The following is a 25,364-nucleotide window of genomic DNA, read 5'->3' as shown; positions in this document are numbered from 1 at the left end:
GAACCACTGTGACAAATACTGTTAAAAGAAATACAAGGTCTTGAATTCAAAGAACTAACCTCAAAATAAAAGTGCTCGGTATGCAGAATGGCCCATCTCATAATAATCTACTTTATATCACTGGATTGTAATTGTGTGTTCTGCACTTTAATGTTGCAGCTGATAAAGTTGAAGATATAATATAATGACTTTACATACTGCTGTGTACAGTCTTTGAGTGAATGTCATAAAGTCCTTCCCACCACCAATGGGAACAGGCAACGATGCAAGAAATATTCAGAGCAGCAGCACAATACTAAATACTCAAATATTTAAGTAGCATATAACCCGTTTTGGTAATGCATAATATTAAAGTATATTTAGTCAATTCCTTGATTTAGTTTGATTTCAGAAAAAGAAGGAAACGATATAAGGGAGAGGTCCCTAAACACAAAAGCAGTTTTTATAAAAATTGAAGGGAACCTTTTATTTTATTTAACCCCACAAATAATACATTGAAATGAACAATATGATGGCTTTCCATAATATATGATACATTATATAATAGACTGAATCATTGCTATAAACCATTAAAAAAGAGATAAAATCAAACAAACCAATTCAAACTGTAATAAAGCATGGAAATTAGTATTAACTGAGATCTGTTGTTTTCTACGAAACCACTTATAACTATATTTATAAATGTATATTTATGTCTCTCATCACCCAATATCGAACTAAGATTAAGAAACTGATTCAAGAGTCAGTAAAAAAAAGTACAAGTTAATTTAACTCAAAAGTAAATGGCAAAAAAGAATGAAAGTATGGTACGTATATTTATTAGAATGACAGTAGCTAAGAGTGAACGTATTATTCTCAGTACAGATGGATGGCATGCAGCGAGAGCATACAGGAACTCATGGCTGTGGGAGACACAGTGCACGTGTGTAAATAACATTTGAAGCTAAACAAAGTTATTACTGTCACAGTATTTGTCAAGTCGCTATATCAGCAAATGATACACAAATACATTCACGGAATATGAGCACAAAAACAATATTAACAACAACAATCATACTAAATATAATAACAGTCCTGTGTGATGTCAGTATGCTCATGCAGGCTGCTTCTTCAGCCACACGTAGAACTGTCCTTTTCACCTGCTTCAGATATGAGCATCAAACAGGAGAATTCAGGTTTGTGTAGGTGTCCCAGTCATATACAGTATTTCAAAAGCTTTTCCATTTCACTTCTTTTTTCCTTCTTCACTAAAGCTTAGACTTTGATGCATTAGACCGCAAAACAACTAAGTATTGTGACTATTTACAAAAATAAACATTGCTGCTAGACATTGATAAAACATTGTATGATATGTTTAACTACCCTTCTAAAGATCCTTCTATATTGGATGTCACAGTTATAAAAAACTAATCAATGTAGACCTGTGCGTACACAGAACAGAACATGTTTTTCTGAAAAGTGTCAACGTTTGGTTTGTTGAACATGGCTTAGCATCTAAAGATACTTTTAGTATGAAATGAAACATCAGATATACTATACAATATCCTGCTGATACAACAACGTTGAAAATAATCGATTCTATTTGTCATTGCCGTCTGGCCTCTCAGAATCTATTCACATTGAACTTTCTCAACACATCTTGATTTTTTAAACACCAACTGTTTGTTTTCTTAATCATGGCTGAAACTAGCAACACTTGACATTAAAACCAACACTAAATATTAAAATAACACGTTACAAGCTAACCATGTCAGCACAAGATCAGATTCTGATTCCGTTTTCCTAAATACAAAATGATGATCAGGCACGAAACACTTCTGTATTATGCCTGATATGAACAGTCAGTGGTGATCTAAACTTTATTCAGGGGAACAGACAACATTTGCACAATGGAAGGGGCTTCTTTAAGATTATGAGCACCTGTTACGTTGTACAAATCAATCTGTGACACATTCAACAACCAATAAAGAAAGCTCTACCATTTACAAGAAAAGATTCAGAAGATCTAGGGAATGCAGAAGTTTCTCACGATAAAGACAAAGGTCTATATGAACATAGAGGCCTGCAACATACACAATGTCAAAGTGAGAGCAGAGGCCTTCTGTTGCTGATAATAAAGATCAAGATGTTAACACCAGCCGTCACATGGTGATAGAAATCTAAGCACCATCACAGCAGTCTAATATCAGCTCTCCTCTTTGATCCCACCTCATGCAAACAGGCCAATATATATTAGAAATAGAACAAATAAATAAAAAACACATCACAACATGTGCAAACTAAATAAATTAAAACATCTCTGAATGAGCAGCAGGGCATTCAGATATTCTGGCCTTGTATAAAGTAAGGCACCAGGGGTTTCCAAAATTCACTTGGTATATAGTATATACGTATAAAACAACTAAATTCTTCAAGTGTATTAAAGGCAGTCCATCAGAGTGCATACAACAGATACTGGAGTCGTGGAGGGGGGGCTCTCAGGCTAGAGCACCGGTCATCTTCTGCAGCAACGGGATCTGAGGAAAAAGGACAAACCTGCCATTCATCTCTGAAACAAACACTCATTCTTCCAGAACTAAACTGGATTGCCTTCATGACCTACATTTTTTCCATTCACTGTTTTATTTGAAGGTTTTTCCTGAAGGTTCCACTGGCTGATTTGAACTCCTTTCGGGCTCCGATTGGATACAAAAGCTGAGATCATGTGTGAATGGTTGAATGCTGACTTTGATATAAGTCATAAAGACTGGAAAAGCACTTTTTAAAATGTAGTCTACTTAACCTTTACAAGTTTCAATGTCAATCGAATAGTGTTCTGTGTTTTCTTACAGCAATATAGAAGTATCTTGTAATATAAGAATGTTTCCTAAACATGACTCGATGGTAATGACTGCAACCAGAGGCATCCCTTTTCTTTTCTTCCCCTTTTCTCTTCCTCATGATGACATAATAAGGCAAAACTTAAAGTGCTATTTGACTGTCTTAGTGTCACATTACATGTACTACTCATTGAAGTCCAACTAAGCCTGTGGAAACTGTTGTAAAAAAATAAAAACCCCGATGACGTCATCACAGTTATCTCTGATCAGGTCTTGGAGACACCACATTTATTCTTTTACAGATAATCTGCGTTATGAAGTTTTAAAAGATGAGGTCCTTTACAAGTCAGAACTGGTCTTCCCAGGATTATAAACGTGCTATTCTGAATTTAAACAGATGTTTCTCACTAATACCCCAACTTCATGAAGGTGCAATATTCAGTCACTGGAGTACCTCGTTAACCAATGCTTGATTGGAAAATACAACAATCCACCAACAACAGGCTGTTTTTTTTTAACATCTTTCAGTCATATCCAACAAAGCTACGTAAATATACCCTTTGTTCTAATCCTACACACACACAAAAGCATTTCATCGCATCTTGTTCAATATGCTGATCCCTCATGCATTTCATGTCTTAGTAACACTACACAGACATTGTAATTGTAACTGTTATGAATGCTATATTATTGTGTTATTATCGAGCTCACCTTTAACAGGTCCACTCCAGTGAGAGCATTGACAGACATAGGAAGTTCAGCCAGAAGGCGGGTGACCTCGCCCGTCACGCGGCTGCTCTCCCCACTCAGGATGACGATCTCATTGGTTCTGGCTAATGGCGCTGCCACCTTAGCAGCAATCTGCAAACATATGGTTATGGGTTTAATGTAAGTAGGAAACAATCAAAGTCTCCCACATGGAGTTCTCATAGATCATGTGATACATTTTGTACTTATAGTCTCATGACTCAGGGGTCATGTGATCCCATTATAAACATGAGCTGTCATTTTTCTTGTTATGGTTTGAATTGGGGTCTGGGTCCAGAATATATTAGTATTTACTAGTGTAAAATACATTGTAATTTCCTAAAACTTAAGCATTCTACTGCTTTCTCAGCGGATTAAACAAAGAAAACATAAAAAATATTAAAAAGATTATAGATGCTGATAGGCAGATTCATTCAGACAAGCTTTTCTCCCATTTCTAGTCTTGTGGCAGTAGCTCTGTATTTTAGATCTGAAGCAATTGGAGAAGAACTACATCTATTCATGTACTCATTTCAGCAAAGACTCTTCCTGGTGTGGGAATCATGCATGTTATAAAAAGTAATAAGCATGCAATAAATCATTAAACTCAATAATCTCTTACCATAGGCAGGGCCTCGAGCACCAGCGCAGTCTTAGCTGCCTCTCCGTACAGCTGGTAGGCCTCGGCCTTCAGTCTCATCCTCTCCGCCTCCGCCTTGCCCACTGCTTCGATGGAGCATGCCTCTGCCTCACCGATCCTTCTGATCCTCTCTGCCTGAGCCTGTGCTAACAGCACCGCCTTTGTCCTGATGAAGGGGAAACACAAAGGTTAACACCACTAACTCAAACTATCAAAAACACATCGCACTATAGCCTGCTTTCTTCTGACTTATGATCATATCATATTTCCATATATTTTGGGATCATTTGCCTGGCTAAAGTTTGACCCAAAGCGCAACTAATTACTACAAGCAAAATGTATGCCGAGTGACTGTTACACTTTGAAAAGTGAAACATTGAGTCTTTGAGGCTGTTGGCTATATACATTCAAGCATGTGTGACAGCCCACTGGTAAGTCCTTAAGAAAAACCAAACTTCTTTACAGGGCCGGTGCTGAGCTACTCTCTGGGAAGGTTACATGCTGATGTTATTTCAAAGAAGACACCAAAGCTGGAATATTGCTACTGTAGTTTTTGCACAAGAAGAGGGAGTTTTTTTTTACACTGGTGTTAGTTCTCTCAGTCATCCTGCATTTTCTACAGATTGTTGATCCTGGTTATTGCAGCTCATTTAATGCCCCTTTACGGAAAGGTTCCCACTCACTTGTGCCCTTCAGCAATCTGCTGCATTCTGTAGGCCTCGGCCTCAGCGGGCCTCTTCACTGTGGCGATGAGCTCCTTGTCTGTCCGCTCAATCTCCCTCTCCCCGATGGTGATCTGCTTCTTCCTCTGCACCACCTGGATCTCAATCTCCTCCAGGCGGATCTTCTGCTGCTCCTTAGCTGCCTGCAGCTCGTACGCCAGCTGGGCCTCTGCTTTCTGAAAACACCAGCAAATAGAACACCACACACACCTGAGGTAACACACATTATGTTTGAAACCTACTTTCAACAGTGCCCACCTTGGTGTTGACTTCCTGGTTGAAGGATGCTTTATTCAGCTCCAGTTCTCGTTTGGAGTCGGCCATCTTGGTGTCAGCCTGGAATTTGACGTCCATCATCTCCCTCTTACATTCTGCTTCCTATGTGACAATAAATAAGTAAAGCAGTGGTCAGTTAATGGTTCTGTACGAAATAATCAATTTATCTGAATCACCCACCTGCTAATGCCTCCTTACCCGTATCCCAGCATCCCTCTCTGCCTCAGCCACGCCAATGTCTGCATCCCTCTGCACAGCTGCAGTCTGCGTCTTCCCCAGGGAGCTCAGGTAGTCCAGTTTATCGTACACATCCTACACACACACCCACCCCCACACACACAAATACTTTATTTGGTTCCACAAATGATACTACATAAGACAGGGAATCAAATATATCGGGGCTAAGCAGCACAGAACACTTAGGGGAACACATAGCATCTCCCTCTCCACACGGCTAAGCTGCAGCTTTAAGGGAACACATAGCATCTCCTTCTCCACACGACTAAGCTGCCAATAATAGCTGAAACAGAGCAATATTTGGCAATTTGTTTGGCTTTTCTCTTTGACATTCCAGTTATTCTCAGACCAATCATGGTGCATTTATATACACTGCCAAGACTTCCTAATATAAGTATGCTCTATCTACACTTGTACCTGGTTATCACATCGAGCAGTGGTTGGCATTTGATATACTTGTCCTGGAAAGCCTGGTCCATGTACAGGTCAAAGGCACAGCCTACCTCTAATATTAGCACCTCCCTGTGGTTGGTGTCAACAAAAACAACATCAGGTGTATTTGGGATGTTAGCAAAGATATCATTGGTAAAAACCAAACCATTCTGGTAGCACTCTAGCGTGTTTGTACATTGCTGCGCTAAATGGTAAGATGTTTTGTACCGCATCAGACACAATGTCCACAATACTGTCATGACGGGCTATGTACAGGCGTTTGTATGCATTACATCCATTTGTTATGTGTGCAATGAATTCTAGGCGTTGTTGTGAATCCTGATGGTTTAAACAGAATGGAGTGTGAATGTGAGGGTACCAGGTGGACAGATTCTACTTAGTGGGTAATACCTGCAGTCTTGCTTTGATGGTAAATGTCAGAACATCCTCACCAACAGCGGCATTCTTAAACACTGAGTGTGAGACTGAATGGTCAGCAAACCCCAAACAGGCTAGCTTTCCCTGTAATTTGAGTCCACACCAGCGCTGCCTGATCTCAGACTGCTTCATGCTGGGCAGAACCCTCCTTGCAGAGTCTCTGTGCAGTTCCACAGTCTCTTCCTGAGGTGTTGTGATGTCGGCCTTCACAACCACACTGGGGTCTGTGATCAGTTCATCAGAGACGGGGACTTCAGTCTGTGTGTTGAGTCTTGTCCATTTCAGCTGGACTCCAGTCCGATTGCGGAGGTCATTGAGATCTGGCCAGTCAGACCAGACCCCGAAGCCCTTGGCCTGAGAGTCCAGTTTCCCAGAGTCTTTCCTCCTGAAGCCGAGGAAGTTGTTCTGGTCTGCGCTGGCCAGGGGGATCTTCCTTCTTTGTAGATCCAGCAGGAGAGAGGCCCTGGCCATTTCTCTTACGGTGCCATCATCATTGTTAAGCATGTGGAGCAGGTGGGCTAGCCTGGTGGCTATGTAGGTCCACTCGACATTGGGGACTCCCAGCCCCCCTTCTCCACCTGGGAGAAAGATGATGCCCCGTGTGGAGTGTGTGTTGAGGCCCACCCACTTTCTGTCCAGCTGGACAGTTTTGTTTGTCATTTCTCTCAGTGCCTTGAGAGGGATGTGTACATTGGCAAAGAGATGTTGAATTTTAGCCAAAGCCACCCCTCTCACAGCCTGGAACTTCATGAGGACAGGGATGGGGGACAAGTCAATCAGGTGGAGACGATGGAGAAACTCTGTAGTGAGCTCCTCGACCTACTCCCCCCACTCGCCAGCGATGTTACACCTGTGGCCAAGGTATGGGTAGGTCTCATTACGGGAATACACCTTAATGGGTTGGCCCATTACAAGAAATGAGGGGGGCTTGGCCTTATACCAGCGGTTGCCTCCACTGCGGCGCTCGTGGAGTACGGCACACTTGCTTCACCTCCAGCCCTGACCATTGGAGGAACTCATCAGTGCGTGCCAGCATGTTAATAATGACATCCTCTTGTTGTGATGACACCTGCACATCGTCAGCGTATCCCTGAACAGGATTTGGGGATTTGACATGCAAAGGAGCGCACTGGTAAATCCACTTCATCCATTGGTTGAGTGCTAGGATGAAGTTCACGGCATTCCAGGGACAGACAGTTTTTATTCCCACCTTCAGTGCAATCGGCTGTGTGCGCTGCTGCCCACAGATAACCTGGAGAAATGAACCTTGGTACACATTGGATACAATATTCACAAGAGGCCTTTCCTCTAATGCTTTTAGCATTACCTCATGGGAGAGTGTACCAAAAAGAGTCCAAAAACACTGTGTAGAATTTAGATGATCCATGTTTGAAATCATCACACACACACACACACACACACACACACACACACACACACACACACACACACACACACACACACACACACACACACACACACACACACACACACACACACACACACACACACACACACACACACACACACACACACACACACACACACACACACACACACACACACACACACACACACACACACACACACACACACACACACACACACACACACACACACACACACACACACACACACACACAGAAACCCAGGAATATGACAAGATTCATACATCAACACAAAGTGAAGCTGTAACAGATTTGGCAGTAAACTCATTCCCAGTTAAATTATGTGATGAAAAAAACACGATGTTTCAATATTTTGATGTCCATAAAAAGGCTGGACTGAAGATAAGTGAAGAGGTATTTTAGAAGGTCTGAGGAGCCAGGTGTCTTTGTTTTGTAGTGAGCATTGTTAACACATAATCCTCCTTTCTGAACACTGACTGGTGTTCTCTACTAGGATAGAACCTCCATCTGTGCGCAGCAGCAGATTATTGATTTCTACACCTGCTCTGAACACTTGCCGACACGCCAGTGCCTCATTAATTAAAACAATGACTAAGTCAGCATACTATCACCTTAGGATCATATCTAATAGACTTGACTACTGTAATGGTGTCTTTACAGGTCTCACTAAAAGATCGAATAGAAAGCTGCAGCTGATTCAGAAGAAGAGTCCTCTCAAACACTAAGAAAGTGGATCACATCACTCCTGTTCTGAAGTCTTTACACTGGCTTCCTGTGTGTCAAAGAATAGATTTCAAAATACTGCTGCTGTTTATAAAGCACTGAATGGTTTAGGACCAAAATACATTTCTGACCTCCTGCTAAATTATGAACCATCCAGATCTCTCAGGTCTTCAGAGAGTGGTCAGCTTTTTGTCCCCAGAGTCAGAACTAAACATGGTAAAGCAGCGTTCAGTTATTATGCTCCAAATATCTGGAACAAACTCCCAGAAATCTGCAGGTCCGCTGCAACTCTCAGTACTTTTAAATCCAGACTGAAGACTTATCAACCAATGTAATGTTTTTCATTTTTATAAAGCACTTTGAATAGCCTTTTGTTGAAAGGCGCTAAATAAATAAAGTTAATAAACTGGCCTTGCCTGCCTTACATGTTTTGAATTGGGATGAAAAAAATGTACAGTATATGTTCAATTAAATGAGTTATCTGATCATGATCGCAGGAAACATCTCGGCCCGGACTAATGGATGTGAAAGAAATAAACTCTTAGGGTTTGAAGATAAGCACTTTGGTCAGCTGCTGTGTCTGCACCACACTGCAATTAGTTCTTACAACAACAGCTCACTGTACAGAAAGAGAGAGCGTCCTGCCAGTAAATCATTAGAGATATGGAAAATAAGAGATGACTTCTCTAATGAGCAGCAGCCTCCACGGTAGATAAATCCCATTTGAAAGATTAAAAACAAGAGGAGGTGAGTGTTGATTCACGTTTGTAGGACTTTTACTTGCTGCTTAGCCCGTACACACACACACTGTATATCCCATATGCTAGGCTCTAATGCAAATTCATGAGTAATACATCCTAAAGATGCAGTTCTAAGCTGAAAGTGAGTGAGCTTTAAACTTCTCATCAGTTCCAGTAAGACCATTTATCCCTCCAGAAGCAGTCAAAGATTCATTCAAAATAATGTAATACGTGATTATTAATATTCAGTGGAGCAAATATCACCGTAAAGTATTATGTATTCATTAAACACTCAGAAAATCTACTATAAGAGCTGGAACAGTCAACATCCATTTTAAAAGACCTAAGGAAACTGAACATTTACTTGGTTACACAACATAACAACAAGGAAGAGCAACAGATTGATATAGGTTAATCCAGTGGTTCTCAAACTTTTTCTGTCATTCTCCACTTCGAACAGGTGAGCCTTTTCAAGCCCCACCTGTTCCTCATCGCTCCAATCGAATGGAAGGCCAGGCTTAAAATGGTCAAATGTATCGTTCTACAAAAGGGGTCTCCAACCTTTTTTAGGATGAGAGCTACTTTAAAAAAATAAAACAAGTCGTGAGCTACTTTTAATCCTCTTTTTTAGTTTTTTGCAGTGTATATATTTAGCACATTTGAACATTATTATATTCTTACCTTTAACCTTTGTGTGCTGTTTGGGTCTGTGGGACCCGTTTTCAGTGTTTACTAAAATCAAATGTATTCAATTTAATTATTTGAACCTGCTTTATTTGGGGGTGGACCTCACATCCTCTAGGGGGGTTCCGTGGGCTTGCACCCCTGGAAAGAAGTGAAATGCATCAATCTGGTGCACTTTGAGCACAACAAGAATGTATGGATACAGCTCTCAACACTCAGATGAAAGAGAGCTGTATACTTTTCAATGATCCAAACATCTTTAGAATATGATCACAACCAATGACAAACCATTTAAACTTGTTTATTCTTATCTTATGTTACCTATAGTTAGCATTCTTTCTTTTTCTTTATGCATATTTTACTAATCACTCCCCTTTTAAACTGTTTTTGTTTTACTGTCCTATAGTTGGAATAGTTGGACCTACATTGGAATGATTTCTTACTTAATTTTTTACAACTAGGCTATATTAAATAGATAAAAGGTGTGCTCTCTCTCGCTCTCTCTCTCGCTCACAGAGACTGTGTGCTCCTCCGTGGCGATGACGGCTTGCGTTAAAAAATAATAAACATAGGCCTATTTGTAAAGTGGGGGGACACAAACGGGATTTCGAAAAGTTTCACGGTTAAACTCCTTATGAAGTGGTGAGATGCCGCTCCATATTGCTGTTCTTCCCGGCTGCAACGCTGTTGTGTGTGTGTGTGTGTGTGTGTGTATATGTGTGTGTGTGTGTGCGTGCGTGCGTGCGTGCGTGTGTGCAGGGCCGTATCCAGGATTTCCTAAATACCGAGGTCCAAATATGTTAGGGGGGTTCGGGGGACACCCCCCGAGATTTTTGGGATTTTCATGATCTAGTTAGGTGCTTTTTAAGTCCTGTGGGGGGTCACACATTGGATAATATATTGATTTCAAACCATGTCAGTGGGCTGCAGCATCAATTATTTTTGAAAGTGTAATGCATACAAATCAGCTGATTGTTACTATGAATGATCTGGACATGCAGAAGAGGCTAAAATGATCACAACACATTGTCAACATTCATTTTCCACGTCTCTCTCCTTTCCATAACCTGCAGCCTCTCTTCCATCTTCTTGAGTCTCTCTGTCTTCTTCCTGTTCATTACTCTCTCTGTCCTCTACTCTTCTCTTTGTTCAATCTCTCCCTCATTGTTCACTTTTTGCTCCTCCTCACTTGTCGTTTCTGCCAGTGAATCAAAAGCAATTCAGCAATTTAGTTCATTTCACTTGTTTGTTTGCATTCTTTTTTTCATTTAAATCTGTTTTGTTTGATTCTCAAAAGAGAACAAAGATATAAGCAAATTGTGTTTTATACAATTGCATGTTATTATGACATCATAACTGCAATAGATGTATGTTGTTTTACAATTATGCCAATTGTAAATTAAGACTATTGTTATAGATATATAGATATATATATATCTATATATATATATATATAGATAGATGGGGTTATTAAGCCTACATTATTTTTGTGTGATTCTACCTGCAGTTCCTCCCTGACTTCCATCACTTTCTCTCTCTCTCTCTCTCTCTCTCTCTCTTTCTCTCTGCCTGTCCTGTCTCTTCCTTACCAAAGCTGAGCTTCGACTGACGTAGTCTTTTCATTATATCTGAGTCAGTGTAAAAATAAAACAATACAATGTTATATCTCCATTGTTTTACTCAAATTGAAATGAAAGAAAAACATTACAACGTTTTTTAGAAGGTAATCCTTCTGACATTGGATGAATGTAATTCACTTTAGCTCTCTAGCTAGTTTATTCACGCAATTTAAACCAAAGTATAGCTGCAAATTGCAATATAAGTTAGTGTGCATGTTGTCGGACGTCCACTGACTAACGTAGAGCGTTCACAAAGGATCTGCTGGTCATATGATGTCCTGATGAACAGAAACACAAGCAGCCCGCTGGACTCAGATCTCTAGATACTTCATCACTCCTTCGCTGCTCCGGTTCAAGTCCGGGCTGCTCGGCTGCGGTGGTTTGTTGATACATGTCGTCTTCTTCTGTTTGCTTTAATCGAGGCTACGCAGTTATGCAGCACCCCCATCAGCAGTAAATGGAAGTACTACAAAGAACCCCATTCAGTGCAATTATTTCACATGTTTTGTATCCACAGCTCGAAAAATATTACCGAGGTCCGGACCTCGGTGACCTCAATGGTAGATACGGCCATGTGTGGGTGTGAGAGCGTTTCACATGTGTGTATGAAAGATTTTTACATATGTCTGTAAATGATCTTGGTTTCAGTTGCATGTGTGTGAACAGGCTCGGATTGGCCATCGGGAGATTTCCCGGTGGGCCGCTGCCGTTGGTGGGTTGCTGCCTTCGGTGGGCCGCTGGCTCTGGCATAGGTGGGCCGTGGACTTTCACAGCACCGCTGCGCCGGTACCGCACCCGCCGCCGCAAATACCCGCCGTCGCGAGTCTCCGGCTGTAACAGTCCACTACCGCCCACGAGAACCCAGGTTTGATTACGGCCAGAGGTCCAAAACATTTATTTAAAAAAAAAAAAAATCTCCCGTTCATCGCGTCCATTTGCGACCCACCCATCACATCTCTGCGCCCCGCCCTTTTGAGAAACGCTGGGTTAAGGAGAGTTGAATGGAAATAACTTTGTATGCAGCATGTTGTCTATGTCTTTAGACCTCATGCATTCAGTTTTTCATAGCTGAACCAACAAAAAAACAAGCTTTCCTCTCTCTCAGTCATGTAAAATTATCCACTAGCTTAATGTCAGCAAATACAACTAGCCAGCTAGCATACGGTGCTCTCCATTCTGCTACTTCTGATTCCTCACTCCTCTGTCCTCAGGCCAATGACTCAGAAATTGATTGAGTTCACCTTTAATCTAGGAAGTTACCATCATAAAATGTGTCTTTATGGAGAGGAGGAGAAACTAAGAAAGAGCGAAGATTGGCTGAACAGGCTATTCCAGTGGTTCCCAAAGTGGGGGACGAGCCCCTTAGCGCAGAGCTATTGCAGGGGGGGGCCCACACCAAGGCAAATTATTAGGCATGCTTGAGCGCTACTAGCATAACATGGACACGTTTGTGACAGGGCTCCCAGCTAAACGCAAAGCAGAGGATGAATCTTCACCAAATATTCAATAACCCACTCTTCAATTAGACGGACAGGCAAGCTGTTCCTTGGGAGGCCCGTGTATTTATTTGCAACTTTGTTATGCAGCTAACTTTGTGGACAGACTTATCACTGCTGCTACTCCCGTTCACCTCCAGAAACATACTACACACGTATTCCCCATATCTCTCTTAAACGGCAAACAATCTTACTCTGCATGATCCTACTATTACAAACACTGGTTGCGTTTTGGATTAACCACTATAGGCAGGAGAGCCATGGCCACACTCCTTCCTTTTGCCCCACCCTACCTATGTGAGATGTTTTTCTGCTGTGGCCTCAAAAACACAAATACAGTTTAAAGCTGGACTTTGAAAATGAAGTAAGAGTGGCAGTCTCACAGCTGCAACCCCAATTAAAAAGATCTGCAGCACAAAGCAAGCCCACACCAGTCACTGAAAAGATGTGGTGATTGAAGGTATAATTTTTGCAAAGAAAATAATCTCTACAAAAGGGGGGCCCTGCAGAAGACATTTGGGATGGAACCACTGGTCTAGTCTATGTCAACACGTGCTTTGTTGCCTTTGTATTGGAGAGAATTTCCACTTTAACCTGTGATCCTTTGCTTGCTACATTAGTACTTTCAGCTGGTATAGTTGCTGAAGCCTCTCACAGCGCTGTAACTTACCTTAATGGTGAAGCTGAGGATCTCGATGCCCATCCTGCCCACGTCTGGAGCTGCTACTTCCCTCACCAGCTGAGCAAACTGGTCTCTGTCCTGATAGATCTGCTCTACAGTCAGGGTACCTGAGAAGACAGTCCTTGTCAACATTTCTATAGCACATGTCCATGTGTGCCTTGCAATTCGAAATGCCAGTTTCAAAAACTAGCAGCAGTCTTTTGAAATTATTTTTTTACTCAAAATGTCTTTGATTTATGTAAAAGCAAGCATCAGGATAGTCTTAACTCTTCAGAGAAGCATATTTTCCTTTGAGATATGAATGTAACAGTCAGTAGGGTTTAACAATGTGCATAGAAAATACTGCACAGGAGTTAAGAAAATATGCTGTTTGATAACTATGTTAATCATCTGCAACATTGTTGAATTTCGTATGTCGTATTTTATACTTTAGGTTGAACGAAAGAAGGGAAATGTATAGACGACTCCTTTGACATTCAAACGATTAATACGCAGAATAATCTTTAGCTTGAAGGAAAACCAAACAACTGTTACGGACCGTCTACACAACGGCGTGCGTTGACGCTTGGCGGTGGGCGTGTCTGAAGCTTGGGGAGTTTATGCGAGCAACGAGACCAACAACCAATCACATGAATCTCCCGCCCCCGGCATACAAAGCAAAAAAGCCAGGTTCTTCTCCACTATTGCCAAAATGGATGCCGGTTTTGTAGCAAGGGTAGCAAGTGTAGTAGCAAGGGTGGCTTTATGCGATGTCTCGCAGGAGGCCATGTAGTGTGCGTCGCTGTTGGGTACATCCGATACTCAGAAAACGTCTGCAAGGGGGGGAATACCACGTTCTGGTCCAAGAGCTCCGTCTGGATGACCTCCTGTTTCAGCAGTACTTCATGATGAGCAAAGACGTGTTCGACGAGTTGCTCGGAAAAGTGGGTCCACTGATTTCAAAGGCGGACACCCATATGCGTCTGTCAATCGGACCCGCCGAACGACTCGCCATCTGCCTACGGTACGTTTTGTGTATTTCTACTTCTTTAATCTGACTCTGTATAGAAAGAGAGAGAATGCATGCCATGGATGAATGATGAATGAAGTCTGTGATTTAGTTCAGATGGGTGACATTAATTAAGATAGCTAGGTAAACACAGTATTGCTCCCCTGTGTACATGGCGTGTGTGTGGGGTCTCTGTGTGTGTGTTGGGGTGGTGGTCTGTGTGTGTGGGGTCTGTGTGTGTGTGTGGGGGGGGGGTGTGTGGGGTCTGTGTGTGTGGGGTCTGTGTGTGTGTGTGTGTGTGTGTGGTCTGTGTATGTGTGTGTGTGTGTGTGTGGGGGGGGTCTCTCTGTGTGTGTGTGTGTGTGTGTGTGTGTGTGGGGGGGGGGATCTGTGTGTGTGTGTGTGTGTGTGTGTGTGTGTGGTCTGTGTATGTGTGTCTGTGTCTGTGTGTGTGTGTGTGTGTTTGTGTGTGTGTGTGGGGGGGATCTGTGTGTGTGTGTGTGTCTGTGGTCTGTGTGTGTGTGTCTGAGTCTGGTCTGTGTTGGGGGGTGGTCTGTGTGTGTGTGTGGGGGGTCTGTGTGTGTGTGTGTGTGTGTGTGTGTGTGTGTGTGTGTGTGTGTGTGTGTGTGTGTGTGTGTGTGTGTGTGTGTAGGCCCGGATTGGCCATCGGGAGGACCTGGAGGTTTCCCGATGGCCTGGCCTGTTAAGTGGCCTGCTGGCCTGAGGAATCTTTTTTTTTATGTATGTATCTGAACGCAACGCTTCGCAAATGTGGGTCTGACTCTGCCTCATAGAGGGTGACTGGCTGTCTACATGATGTGGCCTGCCGACATGGCCACTTTCATAGATCATACACTAATGCCCTCGATTGGTCTCTGTGTGTCATTCAAGCTCGGGAGGGTGTGTATGTGTGGCGCGAGCGAGCGAGAGAGAAAGCGCGCGCACCGGTTAAGTGTAGTGTTGTTAACATTTGGTGCCAGCTAGCTGCGCTAACGGATATAATGAGCTGTCAACAAGGTGGAGGAGAGTCCTCTCCTGTCAGACTAAGAGACTGATAACTACAGCTCAGGTGAGGTAAAGGACTCTTGAGTGTTTCGATAGTTAACTTAGTCTAAGTTCTCAGTGGATCTAAAACGGTTTGGTCACCATTTATGTAAACACATATTTCCATTTGAAGGGGGAGTGATGAGTAAAATATGCGTGAATAATAAATTAAAAAAATTTAACTAGGTGAAAAAAGGCAAGATAAAATTTAAAAACTTGTTGAGAGCTAAAACTAGTCTTTGCTGCTGCCTCAAAGAGGAGCAGGGGGAGACGGGTGAGGCTGGTTCAGGTGCCCAGACACACACACAACTATAAATGAACAGAAAACAAATAAATAAACAAGTTTCAATGTTTTTTCACATTGGATATGGTATGTTATTGGTTATGGCCATGTTCTAATGATGTTATGATTATTTAAATATATACAGTTCTGTTTCATATGGGTGTAGTCTCTTTATTTCCCCCTCGAAGTGCACCAGATTGATGCATTAAAGTCCAACATTTAAAAAAAAAAAAATCTTACCGGGGAGCATGCCCCCGGACCCCCCTATAGGATTTGAGGTCCACCTCCACTTAAAATATTTTCACATGGATAGGTTCCTAAATAGATTTGATAGATTAAAAATAGTAACCCATGTCCATATATTTATGGACATCTATCACTATGGGCAGCAACGCTGTAAATATTGACAAATAAATCCAGGAAAATGGCACAAAAGAAAACTGGTAGTGGCCTGGCTGGGTGTATAATTCCCGGCCTGAGTTATTGTCCCAGTCTGGCCCTGTGTGTGTGTGGGGACATATACTTTTTTTAAATCATGTATATTATTTTTTTCTCAGGTACCTGTCAACCGGTGACTCATACAGGACCATAGCATTCAGCTATCGGGTCGGGCATGCAACAGTGGCTGTCATAGTCAGGGAGGTTGCCGGTGCCATCTGGATCGCCCTGGTTGAGGAGACCATGCCGGTACCACAGACCGAGGACTGGAGAGCCATCCCTGCTGGGTTCCAGGAGCGCTGGAACTTTTGGAATTGCGTTGGTGCCATTGATGTGAAGCACGTGGTGATCCAGGCTCCGGCAAATTCTGGGTCCCTGTACTCAACTATAAGTCCACCCACTCCTTGGTACTGCTGGCTGTCGCGGATGCCCAGTACCTCTTTAGGGTAGTGGATGTTGGAGGCTTTGGAAGGAGCAGCGACAGCTACTCCAACCCTGCATGATGCACCGAGGATGGGCTCCAACAATGCCACACGCAGATCCACCCAACTGCGGGACACCTTCTGCAGCTATTTCAATGAGGAGGGTGCAGTGCCATGGCAGCAGAATGTGGTGTAGGGTCACCATGGCTCTTTTAAGAGCCTCCAAACCAAAAGCTCTTTTAAGAGCTACCCATATTTTCTTTAAAAAGCAAATATTCCAAATGAGCCATTTTAAAATCAAACATTCCTAACATGTTTCTTAAATTGATATGACTAACAACCTTTTTCCTCAGCCCTGTTTTACTGATAAACCACTCATGATTTCAACAGGTTTTCACATGAACAATTATACAGAAGACAGCACATTATATATCGACATAAATGAAGCTTCTGTATCTTCCGTATGTTGCAACTGACAAACGACATGAACAAGTGAAGACACAGTATAGCCATAACATACTTTAAATAACTTTTATTTATAATAATGTATATGTAATATTGTGAGTGAAGTGTGTGCAGTGATGAGTGCAGTGATGAGTGTAAAACATGTAGTGTGGATCAGTATGGCTGTAAATAACAACAAAAAAAAGGGATTAATCAGTCTTCCTCCTGCTCTGCTTCAAAAAATGCCTTGTGAATGGCAAATTTCAGCCTTGTCTTCTTTGAAATGGACATCCTTCGCAATGAAGGCAAGAGGCCCCGGAGATACAACTCGTCCCCGTCCACCACTGGACGAGGTTGAGGTAGTGGCATGGAGAGAACAGGAGCGATGGCTGACCAACCCTTTCTCAAAGGCGGATCCCTTCCCCTTCTCCTTTTTCCCCGGCCCTCAACATTATCCTCCTCCTGTCCTGTCTGCCCTGCCTCAGCTTGCTGGCTGCTGGCTGGCTGAGTCTCACCAAGGCTTTTGTCTAGCTGGCTTTGGCTCTCATCCTCTGGCACCTGGCTGGGGTCAGGAGTAGTACAGGGGGGTGGAGGCAGGGTTTGCCGGGGGATATTGCTGGACGTCTCACGGTCAATGAGAAATGGGGTTAACAAAACCCATCACTGCTGTGAAACGCCAGGGCTTATATCCCCCTGACGACCCTGCCCCGCTTCTTTTTGACTCCTTCTCCCTAGCTTTCTCCTTCCGGAACCTGTCCCTCAGAGACTTCCACCTTGTCCTGCACACTTCCTCTAATGAAATTAAATAATAAAGTTAATTTGTTGAAGAATTTACTAAATTATTCATCCAGAAATGAAAAGCAAATCCCTTTATCACTGTCATTTGCATAAAAGGTTTTACATTCACACTTTATATTATGAAAATGTATGACATTAATGTCTATGGTGCTATTTTATGCTACATTCCATGCTGGCTAAATATACTGTCTATGCCTGCAAGCTGTCCATTCAATGTTAAAATTAAGTACACTGGATATATCAAATAAAATCAAGTTTTATTTATATAGCACATTTATAAACGATTTTTGGTCGAGCCAAAGTGCTGTACATATAATAAAACTAGCCTACAGTAGAGACACTTTACAGCTAATACAACAGCACAGTTTGTTCAGAATATCATATACAGTATAATATAAACTCCCCAAACAGGCGAAAACCTACCAGTTCCACCCACTGTCTCTGCCACCTCCCTCCATGCCTGGCTCCTCCGGTTTGTATCCCGGTAGATGAACAGAGACTGATCATACAGCACCGGGTGATTCACTACCGCTATAATTAATTTGTCCTCCATTTTGTTTCTGGAATATGAGGAAAATGACCTGCGTAGTCTCTTCCAGCATACACGCTTTTTTGATTGGCTAGCGCTTGTACTGTCAGATTTGCATAAACGGGATTTGATTGGCTGACAATCTGCCGAGGCGCCAAAAGTTGAACATCGCTCAACTTTTGAAGCCAGCAACGCCAGCAACGATTCCCAAAATGGAGTTCGGCAAAAAGTGACGTCACCCCATTCAAAGTGAATGGTGAAGCGTCAACGCACGCCGCTGTGTAGACGGGCCGTTATATCTCTCACAGGCTCCACCCTCTACTGGATTCTATGGGTACTACCTTATCATGCAAGCATTCACCTACTGAGACTTCTATAGACGTAGCCGGCCCCGCCCCGCCCCGGGCCTACCTGAATGCGCGTGTAAAAGGAGGCCTCGCCTCCTGACTGTCATCCCTTTCTCTTCAGCGAGCGGAAGTGATACACTGAGCATAGATGCAAATAAGAGAAAGAGAAAGAAAGCATGGACTCACCACTCCTTCAGCACCGGACCTGCCCGACATGTGCGTTTGCACACGAGCCATGGCCAAGGAAGCTGCTCTACGCCTTTCCACCGCTGCGTCTCATTGTCCCTCTCCTGGGAAGAGTGAGGCGAGAACGTCTGTCAGTCATCCTAGTGGCTCCGGATCGCTTCGGGGCGCTGTGGTTCTCAGAGATGACACAGATGAAGGTGGGCCAGCCCTGGGCAATTCCCCAGTTCTGGGGGGCGATGTCTCAAGAGGCAGGTGCAATCGGGGCGTTACACACTCTGGGCCAACCTCTCCAGGCTTGGCTCCTGAGAGGGACAGGCTGAGACAGGGTGGATTGTCTGACAGTGTTATTCAGTCTATCCAGGCAGCTAGGGCTGGATCCACCACAGCCTGTTACAGGCCGAAGTGGCTGGGATTCCAGCGATGGTGTGAGGAGCGGAGAATAGAGCCCCTATCTTGTGAGTTGGGCTCTATTTTATCCTACTTGCAGTTATTGGTGGACAGAGCGCTTGCTCATTCCACATTGAAAGTGTTTGCAGCAGCCATCTCGTCCTGCCATCTTCTACTTCAACAAAGTAATGACCATCTGTCTGCTGCTATCTGGAGATATTCATCCGTGCCCTGGTCCATACCAAACTACACCAGAGAATGAAGCCAACATCATGGCGGATGCTACACGCAATACACATTTCCAACAGAGTGCTGTTTGGCCTACCCCGGGTGTCGGAGCTAAATCACCTGACTACAGCATATAACATACCGGCTGCAACCCTGTGCTGCTGCTGCTGCCTCATCCTCTATTGCTGGAGGCAGCTCCACCTCATCTGATCTCTGATATGAAAGCAATCGTGTATGATCATATTGAGCTATTGGTGTGAGTCTAACATTAAACAAGCAGTCTGCGTGTTATACATTGCTGACGATATATTTTAAGAGGCAATTTGTTGAGTCACTGCCGATAAATGCCGGTAGCATCAAGCTAGCAAATCCTGCATTAGCCTCACATCAACAGGTGTAGACAGAACATCCAATTATCCTGAGCTAATTTACTGAATAAACCAACTCACATCTCCTGTCTATTTTTTCACCCAACTCATTAGACTATTCTTCTGCTGTGTTTCATTGTTGTTTTCTGTCAAATTCAATACTGTACTTCAAAACCGTGGTACCTGCTCACCATCTGTGAGCTATTTTTAAAATGCGCACGCTACGTTCATTGTCGCGTTCGCGCGTGTCCACCTGGGCAGGCTGTGTGTCCTTCTCCCGTGACGATAACGGCTTGAGGTTAAAAAATAATAATAAACAAATTTGAAACTGGGGGATAACGGAAACGAAACGGGCAGACAGCAGAGCAATAATGCAGATTTGTTTGACTTTTTTACACTTTGTTGTTCTCCTCCTTTCCTCCGCTCTTGTCTCTGATTGTGAGTGTGTGCATTTGTGCGTGTGCGTGCGTGTGGGGGCCCTTCAGAAACAGAGCGGAGGGAGAATGTGAATACGCAAAGCAGTGGACACTGAAACATGCACATACATTGGATAAATAACATAGGCGTTTAGTTTATTTAATAAAAGAGCACATGTTCAATGTGAAAAGTGACCGTAGATAGATTACTTCAGTTGCAATTTGGTGCTATATAAATTTATTTTTTAAATAAAAAAAACACCTTGAATTTGAAGTATTATTTTAGTTATTTGAAGTATTAAAGTAACGTGTTATGGCAGGAAAGTTCAATCTGGTATATTCATTTTAATGTCACCTTATATAGAATGTGTGTTAAACTTGTGATTTCTGCATTGAGTGACTTCTGCCTAGCAGATACCAAGAAGAGGCCCCTAGGGTCTCTCTGTTAATTATCAATAGTCCTTGCAATTAACAGGGGAATTCCCAGATACATTTTCAGATAATGTAGTTAAAGTCTTGTAGAATTAATGTTTATCTCCTACACATCCTGCAGGCCTTGAGACTTGGGTCACCCAGCAGTAACCAAGATAAACGTCCTTTTGAGCTTATCAATCAAATGTATTCATTCCTAGTAAGCTGACTTTGGGGTGAAGGGAAGTTCAGGGAAGCCATTAAGCCACAAGAACAATTAAACTTCTGTTAATCAACCAAAGCTCATGACTTTCAGGGGACAGGACATTCGGACCTATAACAAGGGTCACTTCATAGAGAATATGTGTGTGTATTCCTTACTGTGATCAGATGTCCTGTATAATGATTTATCAACTATTCCTGTATTGGTATTTTATTTGATTCCTCTGCTTTTATTCTTTCATATGTGGGTACTGGAGGGCTACAAACAGTGTGGAGAAATTAGCTTAAACATGTTTTATTACTCTATATGAAATGGAAGCAGCTTTTATGACAGGGACGAGAGAGCTGGGGGAGGGGACATTCTTCTTGAGATTTTCAGCATGTCAAATGATCAGGGAAATCTACTTGTTTTAAATAGATGTGTGTGGTTGATTACTTTGTATTAATAATAACAGTATGTGTAAAGGAAGCTGGAAATATGCAATGTGAAACCTTTTATTTGAAATAAAGATTCTGCAGGGAATATTCTTAAAGAACAATAGCTCAAGTGTCTGGAAAGTTGCAGGCTAAATGAGTGTGCGGTACTTTTTTACTGCTTGAGATCAGAGCTGATGTTTTCCTCTTGTTATTATTGTTTGAGGTTAAGGTAACTCACATGTGTTATTTGTATAATCCAACTATAAAAAACTATATCTTAAAACTATCTTTATAAAATGCCAAAAGTATGTGAAACTTGCAAGGAGGGGTTTGTTATCTCGAATGTAAGGGTCGCCTCTGGCTCGCGCTGATTGGCTGTCTTTTCCAAGTGGAGGACCCCTCGGGGGGGGGGGGGGGGGGGCAGCCGCATAGCTCCTCCTGGGGTTTTGGATATAAGCCTATGTTTTCTTTAGACCAGTCTCTTCTTTTCTTCAAACTGACCAGATCTGTGAGATTGGAGGAAGAGCAGGAAGTACTTCCTTTGTATTTGTATTGTTACTTTTTATCATTAAAACAAGATTATTGTTTAACTTGCATTCTGGTGTTTCTTAATCCCTTCCTTTTTACGAATTTACCCAGCTTACCAAACGACACGCGGAGACGAGGTTGGTTTTAAACATCCTCCAAATCTCCAACAAATGGTGACCCCGACGTGATCTGAGTGGGGTGTTTTCGGGGAAGAGACCACCAGCAGCAAGCGGACGGAATAGTCCAGGGCTAAACATCTCGGCCTCTTCTGACAACTAAAAACAGAGCTCTGTACAATAGGCTACCAGGTGAGCAGACACGATTTAATTCGAAATCTGTGATTTGACCATATTCCAAATTTTAGGGTTGTCAGACGAAGTTTACAGTGTTTTTATAGTAACAATGCAAATGCGTGTTTTAGTTGTAGAGTAGGATATTGAGTTCCTACAGCCAGAAGGGTATTGAAGTCCCGGGCTTAAAAAGTGGAGGTATAGAGTCCCCACAGTTAAAGTAGGATATTGAGTTCCTACAGCCAGAAGGGTATTGAAGTCCCGGGCTTAAAGAGTGGAGGTATAGAGTCCCCACAGTTAGACTGTCTGGAGTAGTCAAATGGTAGTATTAAGTCTCCATAGAAGACTGACTCAAAGTAACAAATCCACAGCTCGACGGGGCTGGAGATGAGTTATTTATGTTATAAGTGATCCAAAGGAGAGTAACGCAAACTTCAGAAACCAATTTTGAAGTGACCGGACCTCATTAATCCTTTGTTCTGTGGGGTTGAATCTATAAAGCCAAACGTCACGATAAAGAGTTCTGTAAGCCTGGGTTACGACTCCATGTCAGCGTCACATCGTTGAAAGACGGTGTTGAAGCGCGCTGAGAGGCTCGCTAAACTTGTTGGAATAAACATCGGACAATAAAAGCTGAATAGACTGTACGGGGAATTTTTTCTGTGAATATTTACTGGTAACAAGGACAGTAAGTCAGATCAATAGATATGAAGTCTGTGAATATTTACTGGTAACAAGGACAGTAAGTCAGATCAATAGATATGAAGTCTGTGAATATTTAGTGGTAACAAAAACAGCCTAAGTCAGATGAATAGATACGAAGTCATAATGTAGGGAGAATTTTAACGAGAGGAGCGTGAGTTAAGAGCTTACGAGAACAGTGGGTTCAAGCAGAAAAATTGAATAAAAGAATAGCAGAAGTGTTAATTGTTGAAAGAAGCCCCCCTTTTCCTAAAGAGGCTGAGAGCTACAGCGGGAGAGAGAGAGGGGGGTGTCAGTATTTGTCTGTGAGAGTTCCCCCCTTTTTTCCTCTCGAGAGCAGCAGCAGCAGCCCGGAGTGTGTCTGCTTGCTTTTTTCTCCAATGCCTGAAGTTGGACTGAAATACATTGAAAATTAACAGATCAAGGTGTGATTTGAAGTGGTAGATATATTGAAATAAATAAGAAACAATGATTTGCTGCTATTTAAACATAGTCTTTGAGAACTGATTGATACCGTTGCATTGCGTTGTGAATTTTATGGTATTTGTCATTAACTAAGGATTGTACTTAATTATACTTCAAGGAAAATTATATTACATACAGTAACCTTAGGGGAAAGTAAAAAGAGATTTACTGAGAATATGAAGTACATTAAAGTTAAGGTTTTATTCAAATTAGATATAATAGGTGTTTTTTTCCATCTAGAATACGACATGGAAAGAGGAGAATTTGTTAGACATGAAATAACGAACTCATTGGAAGAAATATATATTGTAAGGTTATTTAGGAGTTGTTATCATATACAGTTACTCTCAGTTGATGGTTGTTTAAAGTAGATAGGAAACTGAAAACGTAAACGATCCACCACAATGGTGTTTTTTAGTTTATGAAGAAGGAGTAGAAAGTAAAAAGAAGGTTTTTGTAAGTTTGTCAGAGGGAATCTGTTAATGTTTAAGCAAGACAGAGGTGCTGCACGAGGCTAAAAGCCATCTCACACAGTTGGAGAACAAAAGAGGTTTTGATGAGAGAAGCTTGGGCCGGCAGCTGCAGGGCGCAGTGAGGAAGAGAGAGAAAAAAGTCAGATGGTTTGAAGAAGTATAGAGAGAGTACAGGTTATATAGAGTTACTAATATTCGGGAAAAGGTCATATTGTTTTGTGAGTAACATGAAATAAGAATATATTTACTAGATATAAGAACAACAGGCTTATCTAGGTTAACAGAACATTGCTATTAACCAGTTTCAGCTGCAACTATCCTGTCTTTGTTCTAAAGAGAACATACGTTGCATTTACAATTAATATTAAGAAAAGTTCACAATAGATACCATTAAAGACCGTTTGGGATTAATAGGACGAGTTTGTCATAAACATTCGTGCTTAGATGGAATAAAAGTGTTGAGAGATGTTCTCAAAAAATGGGAGTTTTCACAATGTTTTTAGTTTTTATTGAAACAATTAAGTAATAAGGACAGAAAAATGTTCCGTGATGATTTATTTAGGTTTCAGCTTTAGTAATAATGAAGATTACATTTTGTAATAATTCCTTTAAGTGTTCCAAAAATATATTCATTAACTGTAGTCAGATTACTTGTTTTAAATATATAGCGCTGGATACAGTTAGTTTTGTATTCTGTTACAAATCTAACCATGCTTGTAACACACAACTTAGATAAACAATTTGAAAAGAATAGAATAAGCAAGAAGATTAAAGATGAATCTATAGTGGTTAAGAAAAGTTTTTTGTTTTGCCTATTAACTGAGAACTGAAGTAATGAAGAATAGGAAGACTGTTACCATTAATGGGTTTAACATTCACATGTTTCAGCATTCCTGACCATATAGACACTCAGCTGTTTTATTTTGTAACCCACTGGGGGAGAGATTTACATTGAGTTTTTCTCAGTAGCTGATTTGCTGTGATTACAGCAGCATTGGATAGTTGTGCGCCACCTTTGGGTTGTACTCTGAATCAGTGTGTTGGGGAAAAGTTGCTCATTGCAAACAGAAGAACTGTGCAAAGAACACATCTCAAAGGAGGTTTTGACAGTTTGCTTGTGCCTCGTTGTCAAGGCAACCGTGGTGTGAAGAGGTACTGCAGTTTTTGGGGATTTCTGCGGTACAGAGGACAACGTGCGTCTGCTGATTGTATCACATTGATCCAGAGGTCCCTTCCCCCTCAGGACATCCCAATGCCAGAGAGTTTCCTTGGAGCCCACTGACCAGGGCCGGTTCTAGCTTTTTGGGGTCCCTG

At 42.1% G+C, this 25,364-nt stretch overlaps 1 protein-coding gene across 2 annotated transcripts in view; it reads right to left on the bottom strand.

The window, feature by feature from the left end:
* Positions 1-802: 802 nt before the first annotated feature.
* Positions 803-25,364, bottom strand: part of flot2b (flotillin 2b) — a 47,040-nt gene continuing 22,478 nt past the window's right edge. For both annotated transcript variants that reach the window (XM_079676093.1, XM_079676092.1), the window contains exons 5-11: positions 13,653-13,771; positions 5,403-5,516; positions 5,187-5,306; positions 4,890-5,104; positions 4,189-4,372; positions 3,531-3,680; positions 803-2,516 (exon numbers count right to left, since the gene is read on the bottom strand). In XM_079676093.1, coding sequence (XP_079532219.1) covers positions 2,478-2,516; positions 3,531-3,680; positions 4,189-4,372; positions 4,890-5,104; positions 5,187-5,306; positions 5,403-5,516; positions 13,653-13,771 — 941 coding nt within the window. In that variant the 3' untranslated portion in view covers positions 803-2,477. The remainder of the gene's footprint in view (positions 2,517-3,530; positions 3,681-4,188; positions 4,373-4,889; positions 5,105-5,186; positions 5,307-5,402; positions 5,517-13,652; positions 13,772-25,364) is intronic.

Source organism: Notothenia rossii, assembly GCF_949606895.1.
Source record: "Notothenia rossii genome assembly, chromosome: 4".
In the NCBI taxonomy this organism is placed as follows: Eukaryota; Metazoa; Chordata; class Actinopteri; order Perciformes; family Nototheniidae; genus Notothenia; species Notothenia rossii.
Note: the sequence above shows the minus strand (reverse complement) of the source record. Positions and strands in the feature narration are given on the sequence as shown.